At 33.0% G+C, this 20318-nt stretch overlaps 2 protein-coding genes across 4 annotated transcripts in view; one reads left to right on the top strand and one right to left on the bottom strand.

Annotated features, from left to right (window-relative positions):
- The window catches only part of LOC140434935 (uncharacterized), an 810654-nt gene that overhangs the window by 289939 nt on the left and 500397 nt on the right, over nt 1-20318 (top strand). The gene's annotated exons all lie outside the window — the stretch shown is intronic.
- LOC140433935 (uncharacterized) lies at nt 7526-13318 on the bottom strand. Its single transcript, XM_072521907.1, has 2 exons — nt 13146-13318; nt 7526-7951 (listed from the first exon to the last, which is right to left on the bottom strand). Exons 1-2 carry the CDS (start codon nt 13164-13166, stop codon nt 7526-7528), a joined length of 447 nt encoding a protein of 148 aa, XP_072378008.1. The 5' UTR covers nt 13167-13318.

The raw sequence follows: 20318 nt of genomic DNA, 5'->3' as shown, positions 1-20318 counted from the left end.
GAGATACTTTAGCTAAGGTTGACCTTCTCACGATCCTAAGCCAATAGTGGATATCAAAATTGTTACAACCCACGTGGTTAGTATCTTACACATTGGCGCTCAAAGTGGGGCCGATGTGTAACGGTACAACCTACGTGTTAAGTATTTTACAAAGTGTTGTACCAAACTTATGAAATTGGACCTTTCTCCAAGGACACCTCATTTGGTTGCATAAACAGTTTTAACTCATCTTTTGAGACCTTTTTTAAATCGGGGAGATAGGAAATAGCATCTTCTTGTGGCAAAATAGTTGATGTTATATTTTTACTTACATTAATGAAGTATTTATTTAGATTTTCAGGGGTTGGAAGAGAAAATGTTTGAGCTGTGTTAGTTTTATTTCGAAGATCGAAGATCTGAGCGTACATTTTTTTAGCTGTTTTGATAAGTTTTAGATAGCTTCCTCTGTAATTGGAGATATATTCAGTGACAAAGACTTTGGTAGTAAATTTCTTGATGTACAGTAGTGAACGCATATTCTTGGCTGATATGCGGATACCTTTGGTAGTCCAGGGTTTGTAATGTTTTGACTTAATTGTAATTAAAGGAAATGCCTTATTGAAAATACAGACAAGCCTATCTAAAAAATCACTGAAATGATAGTCCACGTCCACATCCAAGCACAAATTTTGGAATTTACGAAAATTCTGAGTGGAAAAAATCCTACCTAAACGTTGGGTTTTCGAGGATTGTTTGTTAATATTGTTAAACTTGGTATATACTGATTCATGGTTAGAGAGTCCTGCATTAATTATTGTAGAACGTACATCAAAAGGTGAAAAATTTGAGACAATATAATCAATTATGGTAGATGTTGTTTTAGTAGTTCTTGTAGGAGAATTAACATGTGCATTGTGAAACCATACGATTCGAATATATTGACCCAAGATAATCGGGTAGTAAAAGCAACAGCGTAATTAATATTCAAGTCTAACAAATTTAACAGGTTTTGTAGTTCTGTGGAAGAATCGGGTCATCTATAAATGCAAAGAATGTATAGATTAAGATTCTTGTTTTAAACCAATGAAAACTCAAAAAAGGATTCATTCAACAGAAAGTCATATTTTGTTATAGGAAAGACATCATTATTTGTAGAAAGAATTAGGGTTCTACCATGAGCTGAACTTGGACGATCATACCTAGCCATTGTGGTATATTTTTGTACAAAAAAACGGTCGTTGACTTCAAGTCAGTGCTCGGTAACCGCAACTATCGGGGGATATCCTAATTCCTCTAGAACAAAAATAATTCATCTGTTTTATATCTTATAGAACGAATATTAATGAGAACCATGCTAAAGTTGTCATCATGCTAAAGTTGTTTCAGGTTTCTAGTTCCAGAAAATACGTCACTTTATCTGGTTCAAAATATAACTTTGAGGTCAATGATAGGTATAGATACAATAAAGTAACATACATCAGGACACCGGATCAATGTCAAAGGAATAAAGTGGTAGAGGAATTCATTCACCTCGCTACTAGAACAGCCTTGTAGTGTATATCAAAGACCTTTTACCGTATTACCTTTTACCATAGCCTCTCTCTAACGAGAAATTTTAAAAAGTTACTTAACTAGATATCAAACTTTTCCACCTCGTTTGATACTCGCGACAATGCAGTTCATACTTAAACTATCAAACAAAATTCCACTGTAGATTTTAATCATGATTAATTTGCTATATTTTGGTGCGTCTTAGGATTGGCGTTGCATTCTTGCAACACGTTGTTTCGCAATAAATAAATAAATATATTTTTACTCAAAAACTACTAAAAACTAAAACTTTACTTCTTAATAGCTACTAAATAAATTATTACAAAAAGTTTTTTTTGTTGGAAAAAAACTTCATCCTTTAAGGTAATAAGTTAATTTGTGCAGAAAACTAGTTTTGTCTTAAAAGTCATGATTTGTTTTTAAATATTTTTAGTAAATTTTAGTAAGTTGACCGATTTGGGAATTAAAATTGGTTATGACAAAAATCTTCTCCTTGTTTCTTGTCTTATGTTGCACTTTATAAATTCTTTCATTTTCTTCAAAAAGAAGTACTGCACTGACTTTCTGAAATCCATAAAGTGTGCAAAAGAAGGAAAGTAATAAATTAGCTTTTGACTCCGGAATACCAAGTACTTACTGGAAAATGTTCCGGAGGAAAATAGTTGAGCGGCTACTTTCGAAGTTAATCGGCGAAAGCTCAAGAAAAAATGATGCTCTACAATGTCACTTAAATTGATTTTTCTCTTATCTAGAGCTTTGTGCCAAACGGGGCAAATTCAATTACGCTCTTTTAACGTTTTGTTACTTCAAAGAGGTTAATCAAATTCGAATGGGAATATATATTTAGTTGTCAGTTGGAATTAAATTTATTGTACTCTTGATGAAATACAGAAACATTTAATGTAAAAAACGTATAAGAGTGTTTTTAATTTTAGTCTTTTCACGGTTCGGTGCATTTTCATTTATGTTCTAACTACTTTCAGAATTAATAAATATCAAAAATATATACAGAATATGAGAACAAAATATATTTGTTAGACTTAACTAGTACAAAACAAGAAACAAGCATATTAGAAGTGGCTGCAAACAAATGACCCAGATGATGGATGAAGTTAATGAAGTATGTAAGATTAAACGGAAAAGTAAAAAACCTAATAAATATAGTTAAAAATACCTCCTGGGAAAGTAAATGTGAAAGGCTTAACAAGTATATTGGATCAACAAGATCAATAGGTTCATGTAACATTGTAAAAAACAAAATGGTTTTCGTGCAGACATATTATGTATCAACAGCATATTCTCTAAAGCAGATACTATTTAGAAAACATTCGTCCACAACCTTTCAACTCCTATACTCTCTGTAGATCTGACTTTCTTTACTTTTTCGTGTCCGAACATGTCCTTCATAACATTTCGGCCCAGGGGTACGTTGATTCCATCTTTGTTGACGAGCAACAAATCTTCGAAGGTACACCGATGAAGACAGTTTCTGCATGTAAGAAAATGTTCTGTATCACAGTGTAACGTAGGCAAACTATTTAAGTACATAAAGTGGCCCTTTGCTCGTGTCGAAAGAGATTCGGGTGTGGTTCTTTCAAAATTCATATACAATCTGTTTGTATTGTCTTTGCAATTAAAGTGAATTGGGTACCATCCTTAATAGTTTACCCTCGTAAGGAAACAAGCTCAGACAAGGAAATAAAATTTATAAGAAAATATTAACGAAATTTTTAATCTTTATTATTTTGTAACGAACAAAAAGTTATTAAAAGATTCTAGGAGAATTACATCATCTCGGAAAAGAAATAAACATTCTCCGTTTAGATATTAAATTACAAATGAGAAGTGCTTATATGGAACTAAAAATAAAATTATATAGTAAGAAAACAAACATTTTATATCTTGGCATTAAAGTATGAATGAGAAATACTTCTGCAAATAAAATAATCATACTTTATCCCAAATTTCGAAATCCGTTCACATAAAAAAAATTCTATTATATAGAAGATATTTATATATTATATAGATATTTGTGTAACCAAAAGACCAATAATAAATCACATCACTGTTATTTAGTTCATAGATAATCCTCACTGTTCAATAAACAAATATAAAATTGGTACAACCTGAATTATCCAAACGCTTGTGTGGCTTGTGGAAAGGATATCGTGTTTACCAACTAGGTACTCCTAGGCTGGGATTTCAGAATATTGAATCTATTGGCAGCAGAAACATTATCCACCATAAAAATCTATACGATTGGGTAAGCAAACGGGATATTCCACAAAAGGCACTTAGCCATCCGTAGCTATTAAGATAACTTCAGACCAATAAACATAGTTCTGGCAACTATTAGTGCTCCCGGTAAGGTCTAAAATAAATATTTATTTGAAATATAAAAAAAAGGAATTTTTCGGCTTACCTCGTCAAGAGACCACTCAAATCAAATTTCGTCCTGTATGCTGAACGTTCAGAGAGAGAAAAGAAAGATGAATTACGGAAAGGTTACGAACGCTCTGATTTTTAAGGCCAAAATCGGAACTAGTATGAACTGCAATTGGATCCTTGAGGTAATTTAGATGCTTCCGCACTCGGCAGATAGGTGGCTGGAGCAACATTAATTTGAATATTTACTAGAAATTAAAATAATGGATTTTTGAAACTTTAAAAAATAATTTGAATATGTGCTCTGTTACATTTCTGCGTGTTTCGGAATCTGCAAAACCCGCTGCTTTTATATAGATTATTCTGCATCTCTGTTTTATTGTAGTATCAACTTGTTTTGTGTGGGTAGTCTGTTCCAAACGGGCACGCATACTCGGCAGTTGAAAAGCACAATGTCTGTGCCATCGTTCTTAGGACGACAATTTACTTCCTCTTAGCTTCCTGATCTGTTCTAACTGTTACTTTTCCTCTCGTTTTTATGTAGTGTTGTTTGTAGGTGAGGGACTGGTTAAGAGCTACTCTAAGATATTTAGGTTGTAGATCTGACAAAAGCATAAGATAGTGTACCACTTTCAATGCTCTAGGTAGCTATGAAAAAATAACATCAATTCCTATTAGCAAAGGTCTAAAGCAAAACTGCTGCATAGCACCTACACTCTTCTAAATATATCTGTATGAGGTTCTCTTATTCTGAAGAAGGAAGTGCTGGAATATAAGCGCCCGACTAAGAATAAGCACATTGACAGTAAACTCATAAAGATAATCCAAACATATTGGAACCAAAGTGTCATAGCTCAAATTGATAGACAACAGTCAGAAGAAATGAAGATATGTAGAGGAGTTGATTTGACATTCTCTTTTCGACACCGTTCATAGGTAGCTTGTCAATCAGTTACCAGCTGAAGTCCATTTGAAAAGGTTTACCCTCCGGACGCTGGTACTCACGTGAGGCATGGTTATATGTTACCTAATAAAATAAAAGTTAAATCTAATAAAATAATAAACATCATTACTTTACCCTAATATTTTGGTGGCTCAGGCATGTTAACCTGTAAGTATAACCATTTTGCTTTTTTAACCTTAGTCAAGATTTCAATCACGTTTGCTTTAAGTAAATGTTTCATACTTATTTTAGGCTTTTAACCTGATGATGGAATTATTATTCCGAAAACGTTTGTTATTTTGATGTAGCCCTTCTAAGGGTTTTTTAAATATACCTACATACAAAGATTTAAACCTCTTTTCATACTATTTTAGTTTTTTGTGTTCTACATTCTTGTTACTTTGCAGCATCTTCGCAAACATTCCATCTCTGTCGCTACTATCTTACTGCTGTTTATTGTTTTATAAATCTGTATAAAAAATAATTTAAATTATTAAATAATATGTGAATTATTATTATAGAAACAACTAATGAACAACTCGAGATTTATCAGACACGCAGAAGTTATTTTTTGTGTAGAGATATTAATATTACAAAGTGCGACTCCAGTTGCGGTGGAGCGGCGCGTCGGGTGCGAGTTAAGCGCATCATCTAGGTCAATTTCTAATTGCTGTATTTTAGCTAAAACTTCATCAAAATGAGTTTAGTTAAGCTCAAAATGTTCGTTTTCCATTATACTACAGGCCTCATTAACAATATTAAATTTTTTGATCTCATATTACCCAAAAATCGTTATAAACAAATTCGATTGTTTTTTACACGTAAATTGTATAGTTTAAACTTATATAACTTCTTCAAAAATTAATAAAATTTCATTTTAAAAATTTCTGATATAGTCCATAATTTGTTATTTTTTATCACATTCAGCGCCATGTGCTGAATGTGCTGACATTTTACGTGGACCGGAAGGAATGATCGGTTGTGATTTTCGGCATTACAAAATACTGATATAATTGTATATTTTTACATCGTTTATTACATAAATAAATTTATCTCTTCCCTAATAATAATAAAAATAAACCAACAAAGTGAGAAAAATAGTAGAAAACAAGTAATCTTAACGCATTTGTAATACAACAAAAATAATAAAAAATAAATTTATGAAAATAAAATAGTTGCTGGATGTTTTTGAAAACATTCGATGCATATTGGCAGTTTGCACTTATTGCAATATGTATTAATTATTTTAACATTTTTACGAGCATAATCTGGATTTTGTCGCTGAGACATAGTCTTCTAGCATGGGCTGGCACCTTTTTCAGGTAACCATTTTTTGCCCCTCGTATTCTTTCAAGAAGTGTTTTATCTTGGAAGTGGAAGGCCTCGGTAGTATTGGATTTAAATCTTGATAAACCAGAGCCTCGACGATTTATTTTCTTTGAATGCTATTATACCCAATTTTGTGTTATTAATTTTGTTATACAGATTCTTCTTCTTCACGTGCCATCTCCGCGACGGAGTTTGGCAATCATCATGGCTATTCTGATCTTAGGTGCTGCTGCTCTGAATAGTTCAATTGCATCCGTACCATTCCCTCAAGTTACGCAACCATGAGATTTTTCTTCTTGATACACTTCTCTTGCCCTAGATTTTCCCTTGTATAATCAATTGAAGTAGGTTGTATCTACGCATAACATGCCCCAGGTATTGCAGCTTTCGTGTTTTGATGGTTTCCAATACTTCCATTCTTTTGTTGATTCTGATGATGTTATACGGATGCAGAGCATTTACCATAGCTGTTGAAGTAACAAAATGAAAAACGAGTCGCTTATACCACTTGACGGTTCTTCTCACGTATGACACATAAGATGCCATCTGGTCAGAAGTGTCGACAAAAGCTTTTACTTTGTTGTAATCTACAACCATCGCTGGTTTATGAACTTGTCCTGTGCGATTTACTGTCACCATGGAGTCGTCATGATTGGTACTGAGCATAAGAACATCTCTTTCTATCTTTCCATTTGCAGACAACTGTTTTATTTTTGTTTTGTTGGGCCACAACTTCACCCTTTCTCAATTTAGCTTTTACCACATCTGGGGGATTATATTTTCTATTTGTCCTTCTAGAGTTCCTACTAAATGTGTTTGCCATTGAATTAGACTATTAGACATCAAAACATTAGTGTACCAGTTATCGGTATATAAAGTTCTACCTACATTCAAAAGTCCCACCATCAGTGTTGTGACAATTTTTTCGGCAACTGATATATCGTCCGCTTTTTCTTTGCCTGTGTAGACTTTAAACGATCATGTATAGCCTCCAGAAATACAGAGTTTGAAATCCTTTATCCCATACCTATGTCTTTTATTGGGAATATACTGTCGGAAATAAATACGTCCTCGAAATGGTACTTTGCCTTCGTCAATACAAACTTCTTCTTCGGGAATATAAGATTCTTTGAATTTATTTTCTAGTTAAAAAAATTAGTAGTCATTAAAAATTTAGAGATTTTGTGGAGTTTCTCTTCCGGATCGATTGGTTGCTCATTGTTTGGTAGATAAAACACCGAAAGTAACATCTCAAATCAAAAAAGTTTTTTTTTTTGCTCCGGTAATCCCTCAATTTTGGCAAATTAACATTTTTTTTTCCCATCGACAAAACAATACCTAAAAACTTGCGCATCTCTGTACGATCAGTGTCAACCCATTTATTAAGTCTTGGAGTTCCGTTTCCTGTTGGGGCAGCTTCATTCGCAGTATTTCTTTATGCAGCAAATCTATTTGTTTCTTCCACAAACAATGAGATAAGTGTTCAAAGTAACTTATCGGAGAGGTTCCATGAAGTTTCTGGATTATATGTTCAGGTACATCGGTGTAGGCATAAAGAAAATTAAATTTCAATATGTACCTTACCACAGGCTTCCACCTGGTCTGGGGTATATTATCGGTAAAAGGAACGGCTTCAGCAGCTTCGTTCTCGACATCAGATACACCTAATTCATCCTCACTTGAATCAGAGCTTCCTTCATTATATAAGTAATCTCGATCCGCAATGGAGTCCGAGTCCTCGGAATAGCCATTATTGTTTAAAATCTGCAACAAAAGAAATAATAAAATGCGTGACTACTGGTGGATATTTGGTCCCACAATGAAAAATTACAACCTGACACCGCGTGACCTCCAGTGGGTACTAAAAGAAATCACAAAAAACAAAGCTAAAAAAGGTATGATTTAAAATATAATAATAAACATTTAAAAATCATTGATGTATTCGACCGCTATTTGATGGAAATTCATTTTATGTAACAATAAAACACAGAAAACTTTGTTTTCAAAACTTCCACAAAATTTATTTTAAATTCTTATCACTACAGCTGTTTCGACAGAGTGGCTTATTTAAAAAGCAGTTATACAAACACGTGTGCGGTGTTTGTATACTGCTCTCTGGTCACAAATGACCAATTATCAGATATTTTCTAACCTAACTTTATAAACAGCAAATACTTAAATCTAAGGGCTTACCCTATGGCTTTCTCTTATTTTATCTATCAACTAATGCACTACAACTAACACGCAATAACTTCACAGCACTATACTCTGCTTTTTACACTAAACTGTTTACACTAATTCAAATGGTTTTGTTCTTATGAGTCTTCTCTTTAGTTCAGTGTTGTCAATAAGCTGAAGTGCCTCGACATTCACATGACTATGCAGCCTCTGCTCGTGACTTGCTGCTGTTCTCTTGATTATTTCGATCACAGTTTCCATACCCAGGTCCTGGTGGAGGTTTCTGTTACGGATATACCAAGGAGCATCAACAGTGTTTCTCAGTACTTTGTTTTGAAATCTCTGGATAATATGTATATAACTAGCTTTGGTACAACCCCAGAGTTGGCACCCATTTACCCATACTGGTCTCAGTACTTGATTGTAGATGGATAATTTGTTATGAATTGATAATGTTGAATTTTTTCCAATCAGCCAATAAAATTTCTTATACCTAATATCAAGCTTCCCTCTTTTCTTTTGATGCCTAAGTATTTTGCTAATGTTGCATAAGGAAGTTGGGTATCATTTATTCTAACTGGGAAATTTTCTATGTATTTTATTTACTGATAGTTGCAACTTTCTTCACTAGTGTCTCCTATCGCTAGTATGGCTGTATCATCCGCGAAGGTGGCAATAGTGTTTTGTTCTAGCTCTGGAATGTCACACGTATACAATAGGTACAGGACCGGACCTAAGACACTCCCTTGTGGCAGGCCAGCTTTGATCTCCCTTAAGTCGGTGTACACTTCTTCTTGTTTTACTCTGAAATATCTATTAGCAATGTATGATTTCAAGCGTGTGATTTCAAACGCTTGTGCTACGTCCAAGAAGATTGTAGAACAGACTTTCTTTTCGTCTAATGTTTTTTCTATTATATTCGTTATTCCTTGAACTTGATCTATAGTGGAATGTTGATTTCTGAAACCAAATTGATGATTTGGTATAAGATTTTTTCTTTCTATTATTGGTTTTAATCTTTTCAATAGAAGATTTTCAAATAGTTTTGACATCACCGGAAGGAGTGATATTGGTCGATAGGATATCACTTCATTAGGAGATTTACCTGGTTTGGCGATCATAATCACTTCGGGTGATTATGAGCAAATAAAACATGATTTAAAAAAGTCATCTTTATTAGTTTATTAATCATAAGCATTTGAACAATTAAATTGTTTAAATTCGGATTATCATGTTAAAGATTCGGATTTAGAGAGCGGGTCAAAATACATAAAACAAGTCAAGTTATAAAATATCATAGACCTCAATCGACCACGAAACCCTTCCTTTCCACCAATATTGGAGATTTTTAAGACAGACCTCGTATGATCTGAATTTTTTTTTATTATTTTCAGGATGCTCCCCTAGTTTTCTGTTTCAAATAGCGGTACTATTAAAACTTGTGGGTTTGTAAAAAATTAAACAAAAATTGTTAAATGCATTTTCTACTGATAATAAATAATTAAAGTCATTTAAGTTCATAGTTGCTATTGTTTCAATTGGTGTCTTCCAAAACTATATTTCGAACATTTGAAACTTTATAATGCAAACATTTTTAGCAATGCAAAATAAATTAAACCTAATATTAAACACGGAATGGGTAGAAAATCAAAATTGCTTTTTCGGTTTTATTGATTTGGTTTTCATAAATTGATGTTTGCTTATCAACTGTGTTTGCCGATAATCAATTAAGCGACCATCTATTTGATTTTAGTTAATCAATTTTATTTCGCTTCTGCTTAAATGAGGTAAACAAAGATGAACAAACATATGTGTGCAGATGAAAAAGCTTTTAAATGTTTTATAATCTATCCAATTTTTGCAAATTTTTTCAAAAATTTGTATTTTGAAAACAATTTCTGAGTGGAAAGAGGGATGATAAAATATTTATAATTACATTTGTGGTTAATTCGCAAAGAGCCAAGAGTTATTAAATACGAAGTAAGGGGCTGCAAATATATATATATATATATATATATATATATATATATATATATATATATATATATATATATAAACGGTTAATGCGAGTGAATAATAAAAGTAAAATGTAATGGCATGTCTCGCAAAACAGGAAAAACAAAAAGCAAAATAGATCAATGGAAAGCAACCGTATATACGTATTTCTGACTATTGGTCCTCTTCAGTACGGTACAGCCAAGATAGAAAATGAGCAAGTTAACTTGGGAAAGGATCACTACAGGAGCAATGCGACCAATTTGTAGTCTTAGAGTTAGAAGACATCTTAGGTTCCGTCTGGTTCTGAGGCTTTATATAGGTTCTTCGAACCTTGTTTTCTTTTGCAATGAGTAGGATGCTAACTTGGCCCATCAACCCTCCTCTTTTATCCGGGCTTGGGACTGGCTGTGGACATGAACGCGGCTTCTGAGCTACTGAATTCACCCTGTCCTCGTGCTCATAATCCCCAGGCAGAGAGGAAAGGAAAATAATAATTAACACAATAACGTACCTGAATTAGGACACTAAATGAAAATCAGTTTTTACGAAGTAGGAAAAGCCATAAATTCACTCGAAATAGAAAGTTATCATGACCATAAGGAATAACCAACGAGCTTCTTAAACACGGAGAAGAAAGTAGAACCCTAGAGATGACAAAACTTATACAAAAACTAATATTTCATTGCAAGATACCAGACGCATGGAAAAAATGATACCAATGTTTAGGAAAGAAGATAAAGAAGATCCCAACAATTATAGAGGTATGAATCTACTGAACACCGCACTTAAGCTCACCACAAAAGTCCTGACCAACAAAATCAATAAACTAACAACTTCAGATGAATAACAAGGATTCAGATCCGGGAGATCCTGCGTAGACGCCGCCGTATTTGTACTAAGACAAATCACAGAAAAAGCCATCGAGTACAATAAACCAGCATATCTATGTTTTATAGACCTGACAAAGACTTTCGATCGCATCCAAGTCGAAGACGTCTTACACCTACTGTATAAAAGAAACATACCAATCAATATTATACAAACCATCGAAAACATCTACTTCCATAAACGAATACTGGCAAAGATAAATGGAAAACTAACACAGTGTATACCAGTACAAAGCGGAGTCAGAAAGGGTAACTTGTTAAGCCCACTTCTCTTTAATATAATAATGGACGAAATAATGCAAGGTTGTATGTAAAGGTCATGGTTACATAATGGGGAACAAAGAAATCCAAATATTATGTTATGCAGACAACGCGGCATTAATCGCCGAGACAGAAGAAGAAGATTAACACACATCTCCAATACAACGGCCAAGAAATACAATATGATAATATCAGCAGAAAAACCAAATGTATGACAACATCTAAATACCCACTACGATGTAAAATCGAAATTGATGGGAAAATAATAAAGTAGGATACAACGTTTAGATATCTGGGAATAGATATAACTAGTCACGGAGATGTTGAAGAAGAAGTATGACAACAAAGCTTGCAAGTAAAGCGGCCGGACCTCTTAATGACACAAATTGGAAGAACAAACACCTAAAACAAGACACAAAAACAAGAATCTATAAAGCAGCAATTAAACCTATATTAACATATACGGCGGAGACAAGACCTGAGACATCTAAAACGAGACGACTAACAGAAATGAAAATACTTCGACGAATATCAGGGAAAAATCTGGTTGATAGGGAGAGAAACAAAAACATAAGAAGAGCATGCAATATAGAAGACATAAATGGATGGGTGACAAAACGAAAACAGGAGTGGAACGAACACATTAGTAGAATGGCAGAGAATACGATAATACGAATAGCACGATATAAGTCACCAAATTGACGAAGAAGTATTGGCAGGCCAAGAAAAAGATGATGCGATAATTTAAACAATTTAAGAGGCTAATATTGAAGAAGAATCAGGCTTTAAAGCCTACATACAAAAAGGAAGAAGAAGAAGACGAAGAAGAAGAGTTAGAACACCACGACTCCTTTAGTCTGATTACAATCAAAGGCTCCTTGATCCATTTGTACCTATTTTTTTCATAAAAACTTTTACTAATTCTTTGACGCACGTCTCCTGTTGATACTTCACCTTCACTATTTTCTGATTCATTACCTCTTTCCATTTCTTCAACTTCCATTTTATTTTGTTCTAACTCTGACTCGTCTAAATATAAGCATAAAAAATAGATATAGTTCGTCCCAAACCCTTCTTTCAGTGCATCATAGTTGATCGAATTCTCTCTAACACATTAAGCTAGAAGTGACAGAAGAAAACGTGAGTCTGTGATTATTATATATAGAACTTAGAAATTATTTATCGTAAAGCTAATTCTACTTACGGATGTATAATTGGTTGGAGTTTAGAATACGCTAAATAGATATCCAATCAATGATGGGCATAAATATAATTTGATGCAGAAGGTCTCGATCTTGACAGTACTTTCACAACGTCTACTGATAAAATCATTCCAGGTTAGTATTATCAGACATTTTACAGTGAAAATTTAATTTTGTATTTATTGTCATAAAAATATTTTAAATATGCCGAGATATATCGAGAAAGTACAAAGACTAATATTAAAATTATTAAATTATTTTCCATTAGAAAAAGAGGGATTACGATCCTGCAACTGTCAAATTTAACTAAAATGACATGCAATAATTCTCGACATTCTTAAAATCCTATATTATGTCAAAATTAGTGACGCACTGAAAGAAGGGTTTGGGACAGATTGTAGGTATATTTGTTTGTTGACAGTAAAAACTCACCTTCTTCAGAATCAGTCTCATGATCACTGAAGGACAAAATCCTTCTCATAATCCAGGTCGCCATCAGTAGTCACTATCTATTTCATTATTTCAATTTAATACTTGTTTTTCAAAGTTGTGTCTTCTACTGACACTGATTTTGATTGGACAGTGATATATATACAGAGTATATATTTTTTTATGTACTATGACTATGACACTAATCAAGCAATATTTTAGCATAGCAAAAGGTACATGTAATATTGACCTTGAAATGCAAGACGGGTCTTTGGTGTAGGCAACCAAAAATTAACCTCCGTCGCCTAGACGTCGCGTTCATACTTAAGTGTTAATACTTGGGGATAATAAATAATGATCGAAATGTTTTTTATTGTTTATGTATACCCATCTTAATAAATACTAGAAATGGAATATTCTTCAGTCAAAGTTCATACTAAACAATTATTACTGATCTGTCTTTTGAAGAGAGTGAGTTTTATTTTAGCCCCCATAACCTAGAAATCCAACATTTTAAGTATTTAAGCAAAGTAGTTCTTACCGGATCATTTTTTGACATTCAATTTTCATTTCTATTCTCTTATAACATGTAAAGTATTATTTTTCCATGATACAAAGTCCAGTAGTTTACCTATGTTAATTCCGTATTTCCGTTAATTCTTCCGTTTTTAACTTTTTAATACCATTTTTGTTACAATACTTTTTAAAAATCGGTATATATATTTGTTAAGATTATTTGTTAAGTTATATTATTGAAAAGAACAATTTACTTACAGATTACTAAATAAATTTTAATATAGGCAACACACATTACAGTGATTCGAATGTCTACTACATTCAACGCTGAGTGCTTAGCGAGGCTTCATAGCCAAGCTGTTTGAGAGGTTGAATTGTAATCATTGCGGACGATCGGTTGTGGGGTTCGAATCCGCTAGACTGAAAATACTTTTCATTTTTTCAGAAGTAAAAAATTCATTCAGCATAATCCCATACAGGACGGCACCTTTTCGATGGATCGTTCTGTGCATCATTGCTGATAGATAAAACTTCTGTATATCCTCTCGTTAGTACGATTCTGTGCTTTGGGGATGGAAACGCAGAAAACATTTTTTCTAATTTCAGAGAAAGCCTAAAATATAATCCTGTAAAACTCATTTGTATTTATACAAGGATTAACAATTAAATAATCTGTCGAACAAAACTTTGTTGAAACCGTTAGCTTACAAACTAAATGATTTAATTAACTACTTTCACTATATATTTACCCAATCATTTTATAATAAGGCGAATAAACAAAATTAAATATTGTTACAATTAAATCGAAAATTTTAAGAACGTACTAGTGGTATCCAACCAATTGTTTGGCTAAATAGGTCTTAAACCTAAGACAAAGAAAACGTACTATCGGTAAGTTTATTCTTAACCGCTGTATCCTATAAGTTATGGAAACTTTGACATAATTTATTCCATTTATTTTCAAATGGTAATGGTTCGCAAGGAATAATCGCACAATTTTTAAATTAATCGTCCTGCAATTTTTGTAGTTTCAATCATATGGCAAGTACATTAGCACCCTACTGTTAAAATACAGGGTGGTTAAAAAGGTATGTCATAAATTAAATCACGCATTCCAGGGACAAAAATAAATTGATTGAATCCAACTTATTATACCTTAGTACAAAAGTGTACACAAAAAAGTTACAGCCCTTTGAAGTTACAAAATAAAAATTGTTTTTTTTGCATTATCTCCTAAACTATTTGACATTTTGTAATAAAAATGGACACGTTACTTTCTTGTTCTGAAAGCATTTTTCATACAAAAGAAACAACAAAATCTAAGCCCACAGAAAAATTTTAAGAGGGGTGTGCAGCCCTAAATCCCCCCGAACTTTCAAATCAAATGAATTTTGTGGCATCATTAGTTTAACACATTATTTTTAAAACTTTTTTGCCTCTTAAACTAGTTTTTTCCTAGTTGGCCATAAAATTACAATTAGTTTCTACGGCTACAATAATTACAAACAATTCCATCAATAATAGTCAATAATTTGAAGCTATCATTTATTGTGTGAATAAGATTAATATTAAAAAATTTGATATTACAATGGCCTACACATTTCAGGAAATGGCAGATAAGCATTTAACTTTGGGTAAGTTGGATCAGATTAAATTATGATTTCAATAAACCATCGGGAATATCGTAGGTGAATGTAAAGGAAATAGTGCAGCAGCAGCAGCCGCAAGGCGTTATGCAGTAAAATACCATAATCGAAATACACCCGATAGACGGTTATTTTTAACCATTGATCGTCGTTTACGGGAAACGGGTACATTCCAACCGCAAGTTGCTGGCAATAGTGGTCGTCCAATAAGGGATGCAACTGATGAAGACATTTTAGAAATCATTGAAGAAGTCCCTGGAACAAGTACAAGGGTAATAGCTGCTCAACTAAATGTCTGACACAATGTGTACTTCGGTATTCAGGAGCAACTTTCTTTCTTTTTGCTTCTAACCCTATCAATTTTCTTGAAAAAGCTTTTGCTCCTTTTTTACATCAACCAATACGCTTTGACCAAGGAACGCCTATTTTAAGCACATACTCATTTATTATATTAAAAATGAGCAGTGCTGTAGTGTTTGATTCAAATGGTCTGCAGAACAAAAACTCATGTCACCTTCTTTATGTTAGTAACTTCAAAGAGTAGCTGTACCATGTTTGTTATATCGGTGCTTTCGTTTACTTGAAGTGCAAAATATGTTCATTCGCCTTTTCACTATGTTGTTTGACAATGGTGTTTTTGTAATTTCTTTGGCTGCCTTTCCTCCTAACGGGATTTAGGCCATTTCCACAGCGGCCGGTAGTTAAAGGGCCTCACCTATTGTCTGAGACTTTCCATCCTTTGCAGTTCTATAACTAGCAAGGTAGGGTGCTTTAATTCAGTTAGTATCAGTATTTACAAAGCTAGTCATGCATTTATTTTCTTCCTTAAAAAAAGTAGAATTTCTTTTAAAAAATTCGATTGACTTACCAACCAAATCAGAGTGCTTTGTATGTTGGTGACGTATCAGCATAAAAAGACTCATGCTTTGGTTCGAAATCATTTCGAAACAAGCAACACATTAAGGAATAGGATTGTCACTATTTTCTGTGCCAGACTTGACTATAAAACCGTATTGTGAGTAGTTTTTGTGGTATTTCCAATTTTCCTGCGATTTGGGTTTATTAACATTATTCGTGCAGGATGCAGGCACAGTGGAGTCAGCGAGCAGCACCTGACCTTCCGAGGCTGATGTATCTCTTGAAGTTTCTTATATAATATTTCTACCAGTTTCTAAATAATGAGGTAGATAAGAAAATCAAATTCTTTCTGTTATTCTTAGACGTTATAGAAAAGAAGCGCCAATAGTAGAAACAACATGGTCCATGTATCGTGTGTGCCATGTATTTTTTCTGATATTTGACTTATTTTTGTTTATGTTTAGTTGATATACTATAGATTCATTTGTTCTTTAGGCTACCCCTGAAATTGTCAGCATTTGTCTCCAGCACTACTTCTCAAATGCATCCATAATCTTTTTGTCTTTCTCCATAATGGTCCAGCATTCCGATCATCGAGCAAAAAGACAAAAGAGGGAATCTAATCGTTATGAAAAGGAGACCAAAAAAGTGGCCTCTGATGGCGGACATATCCGGAAATGTGAATGCGCCAAATTTAAATTTCATGACACTTCACAATAATCATACAGTGGTGTAGGGGTTCTAATTTATCTATTTATTTGTTATATTACATAATATTAATATTACGTAATATTAATACATAATACAGTCTTTTTAACACTAGAACATAATAAAGTAATATTAATACATAATACAGTCTTTTTAACACTAGAACATAATAAAGTTTTAATTAAATAATAACAATAATAGTCTAAAATGTGAAACAATTGTTAAAAAACTTCAATAGAAAATACAAATAATCTTTCATGTGACAGTTGGGACAAACAATAACATCAGCAATAACATAACCCAACTAAATTTGATTTCTTAAACAAGGAAAGAGTCTCTCTTTCCTTGTTTAATGTGGCCTCTCAAGACGGCACTTCCTGTCTAACAATATTTTTGCCCCCACTACCTTTACATTCCCTCTTCTGTCTTTTTGCTCGATGATTCCGATGCACAGTTTAAAGCTGGAAAATAGAGCTTTGGTAATAGCTGACCGTTGCGTTATTTCTTCAGTACAACTCTCCTTATTAGTTATTAAAGAGCCCAGATACACAAAATTTATCTTCAACAGCGATATTATTTATTAAAAAAAAAGAGGTTAATCTTTGTAAATGGGTATATTTTATAAAAACCCTTAAAAGGGCTACATTAAAAACACGAACGTTTTCGGAACAACAGTTCCATCATCAGGTTAAAAATACAGGTTACCATGCCTGAGCAACCAAAATATTAGGGTAAAAACCCTTTAAAATATATAATGTTACCAAAGATTGTACATGATGTTAATATTATTTGATGTTTAATATTTTAATTAAATTTTACTTCAGGTAACATACACCCATGCTTTAAGTGAGTTCCAGTGTCCGGAGAGTAAACCTCTTCAAACGGACTTCAGCTGATAACTGAATGATGGAACTAACCTGATGATGGAACTGTTGTTCCGAAAACGTTCGTGTTTTTAATGTAGCCCTTTTAACCCTCCTTCCCACGAATTTTTTTTTTGTATTTTTTTCCTACACTCGGTGTACCTTTTAATGGCAATGAATAGTACACTTTAGCATAATTTGGTGAAATTGTATGAATCCCTTCAATCTCTACCTGTAAAAGTGTCCTGACAGACCCCACCCGTGAGTGGGCGTTTCTCGTTTTTGTGCTATGGCTTTGTTTAACATTGCAGCTATAAATGCATTTATTATATACTAAGATTCAATAATACCAATCCAGAATTTCGGTCTTCTTGATTCTGAAATCTTTGCGTTAGTCCAGAAAAAAATTCAAATACGAGCGCTAAATATCCGTATACCGAGAACATCACGCAAAATTTTCTGGAATTGAGCAAACGACGAGGGATGACCCAGCCCCAGGAAAACGGGGATGTGTAAGTATTGAAAAAGAAAGAAGAACTAGATATTTTTGCCAATTGTGTAAAAACTGGTTATGTATGGAACATATAAAAGCGTGTTGTGCTGATTGTGTAGAAACAAAATTAACATTATTTAACCCCCTCTATTTTCTGTTTCAAATTTTAATTTTGAATATTTAGTTTTTACTTGTATTACTGTAAGTATACAGAGTAATAATGTTGTCTTTTTTTATATTTCTCTTTTGTATTTTGCCGTTCTTAATTGTTTTAATAAACTCTTGTAAAAAAATAATGTTGTTAGTTATTTCGCAGTAAACTATACCAATACATATTGATACACATATTATATGTACGTTTAAGTAGTACAACGTTATATCAGTAAGTTTCCTTAACAATATTAAAAAAAAAAATTTTAATGATAAATAGGATGTTTAAAATTTGGTCCTGATAGACCCCACCCGTGGATTTGTGTCACAAGAAAGTCACCCGTGGAAAGGAGGGTTAAGGGTTTTTATAAAATATACCCATTTACAAAGATTAACCTCTTTTTTGTGATACGTGGTATACAGCCAGCTGCAGCAATTATTTTCCTTGTGGATTATATTATTTATTACCCGTAGATGATTTTGATTGTTGTTAGCTTAATAGTCAATTACCATAATTATTGTTGGTCTTTGTTTATTTTAAGACACTTTTTAAGCATATTATTTCTTTAATCCCTTGTAGCTGGTGAATCAGATCAAAATCAAAATATGTAAATTTATAGAGTTATCGATATTTTTAATTTGTTTTGTTAATTTTTGAAAGACAAATGGCAAAACTAGAATTCTATAGATTCCGAGCAATTAGACTCTATTATATTTTTTCCCCATTTTCATTACTTTTCCATTGTAAATTAATATATTTTAAATGCTGTGTGAGAATACCCTTTTTCTATTTTTATACTTTAGAAAATATGTAGTAGTAAGATATTTGATTTATTATTTGCTGTTGGTGACTTTTTAATAACATGCCATAAATTTTATTGCCAAGAAATATTCAAAGGTTATTTTTATTAAGGTCTTAGATCATAAAATTTGAATCATATTTCATTCAATGCATCTCATATACATGTTTCATGCTGGCTTAAATAAACAAGTAATAAATGGAATCTAGAGAGCTTTGATTTATTCTAAAAATAGTTGTGCTCCATCTCCCACTATTTTTCATATTTTTGTGCTTTTAGGTTTCGATTTTGTCAGTAATGTTATTGTTGAATTTAGTTTAGAATTTTACAATACAACTCGTAAAATCAGCCGATATTAAAAAGATTATTTTCAATCATCACTGCTATTCTAACTTTTGACATTACAGCCCGAAAGAGTTTAGTTGAGCTGCATCCAAACCATTCTTTGAGGTTTCTAGGTCATTCTTCTTCTACCTATACTGCGCTTTCCTTGAATCTTTTCCTGCATTATTAGTTTTAGGAATTCATATCTGTCATCATCATCATCACTGGCTCGACAACCCTTTTTAGGTCTTGGCCTGTTCCAGGATTCTTCTCCATTCTGATCTGTTTCGTGCTTTTTTTCTCCAGTTTTTTATTTTTAAGGTTGTTATATCATTTTCTATTTGTTCTAAGTATCTCAGTTTCGGTCTTCCTCTTGTTCTTTTTCCTACTGGCATCTGTTTGAATATTTTGTTTGGTATTTCTCCTTCTTCCATTCTTTCTACATGTCCTATCCAACGCAGCCGTCCTATTTTAATGAATGTTATAATATCCGGATCCTGGTATATTTTATATAGTTCAGAGTTGTATCGTCTTCGCCATATTCCGTTTTCTTTTGTGCCCTTATATATGTGTCGCAAGATTTTTCTTTCGAAGGTGGCTAACAACGTTTCCTCTCTTTTAGTGAGTGTCCAGGTTTCTGAGCCATATGTGAGTACCGGTCTTATTAGGGTTTTATATATTTGGCATTTTGTCTTTCTTGCGACGTTATCTGATCTTAGGTGTCTAATTAAGCCATGGTAACATTTATTTGCAATAAATATTCGCCTCTTCATTTCCTCCGTAACGTTATTATCAGACGTGACTAGGGATCCCAAGTA

The sequence above is a fragment of the Diabrotica undecimpunctata genome, chromosome 2 (genome assembly GCF_040954645.1).
Source record: "Diabrotica undecimpunctata isolate CICGRU chromosome 2, icDiaUnde3, whole genome shotgun sequence".
NCBI lineage: Eukaryota > Metazoa > Arthropoda > Insecta > Coleoptera > Chrysomelidae > Diabrotica > Diabrotica undecimpunctata.
The sequence above is the reverse complement of the archived record's forward strand: the minus strand, read 5'-3'. Positions and strand labels throughout refer to the sequence as shown.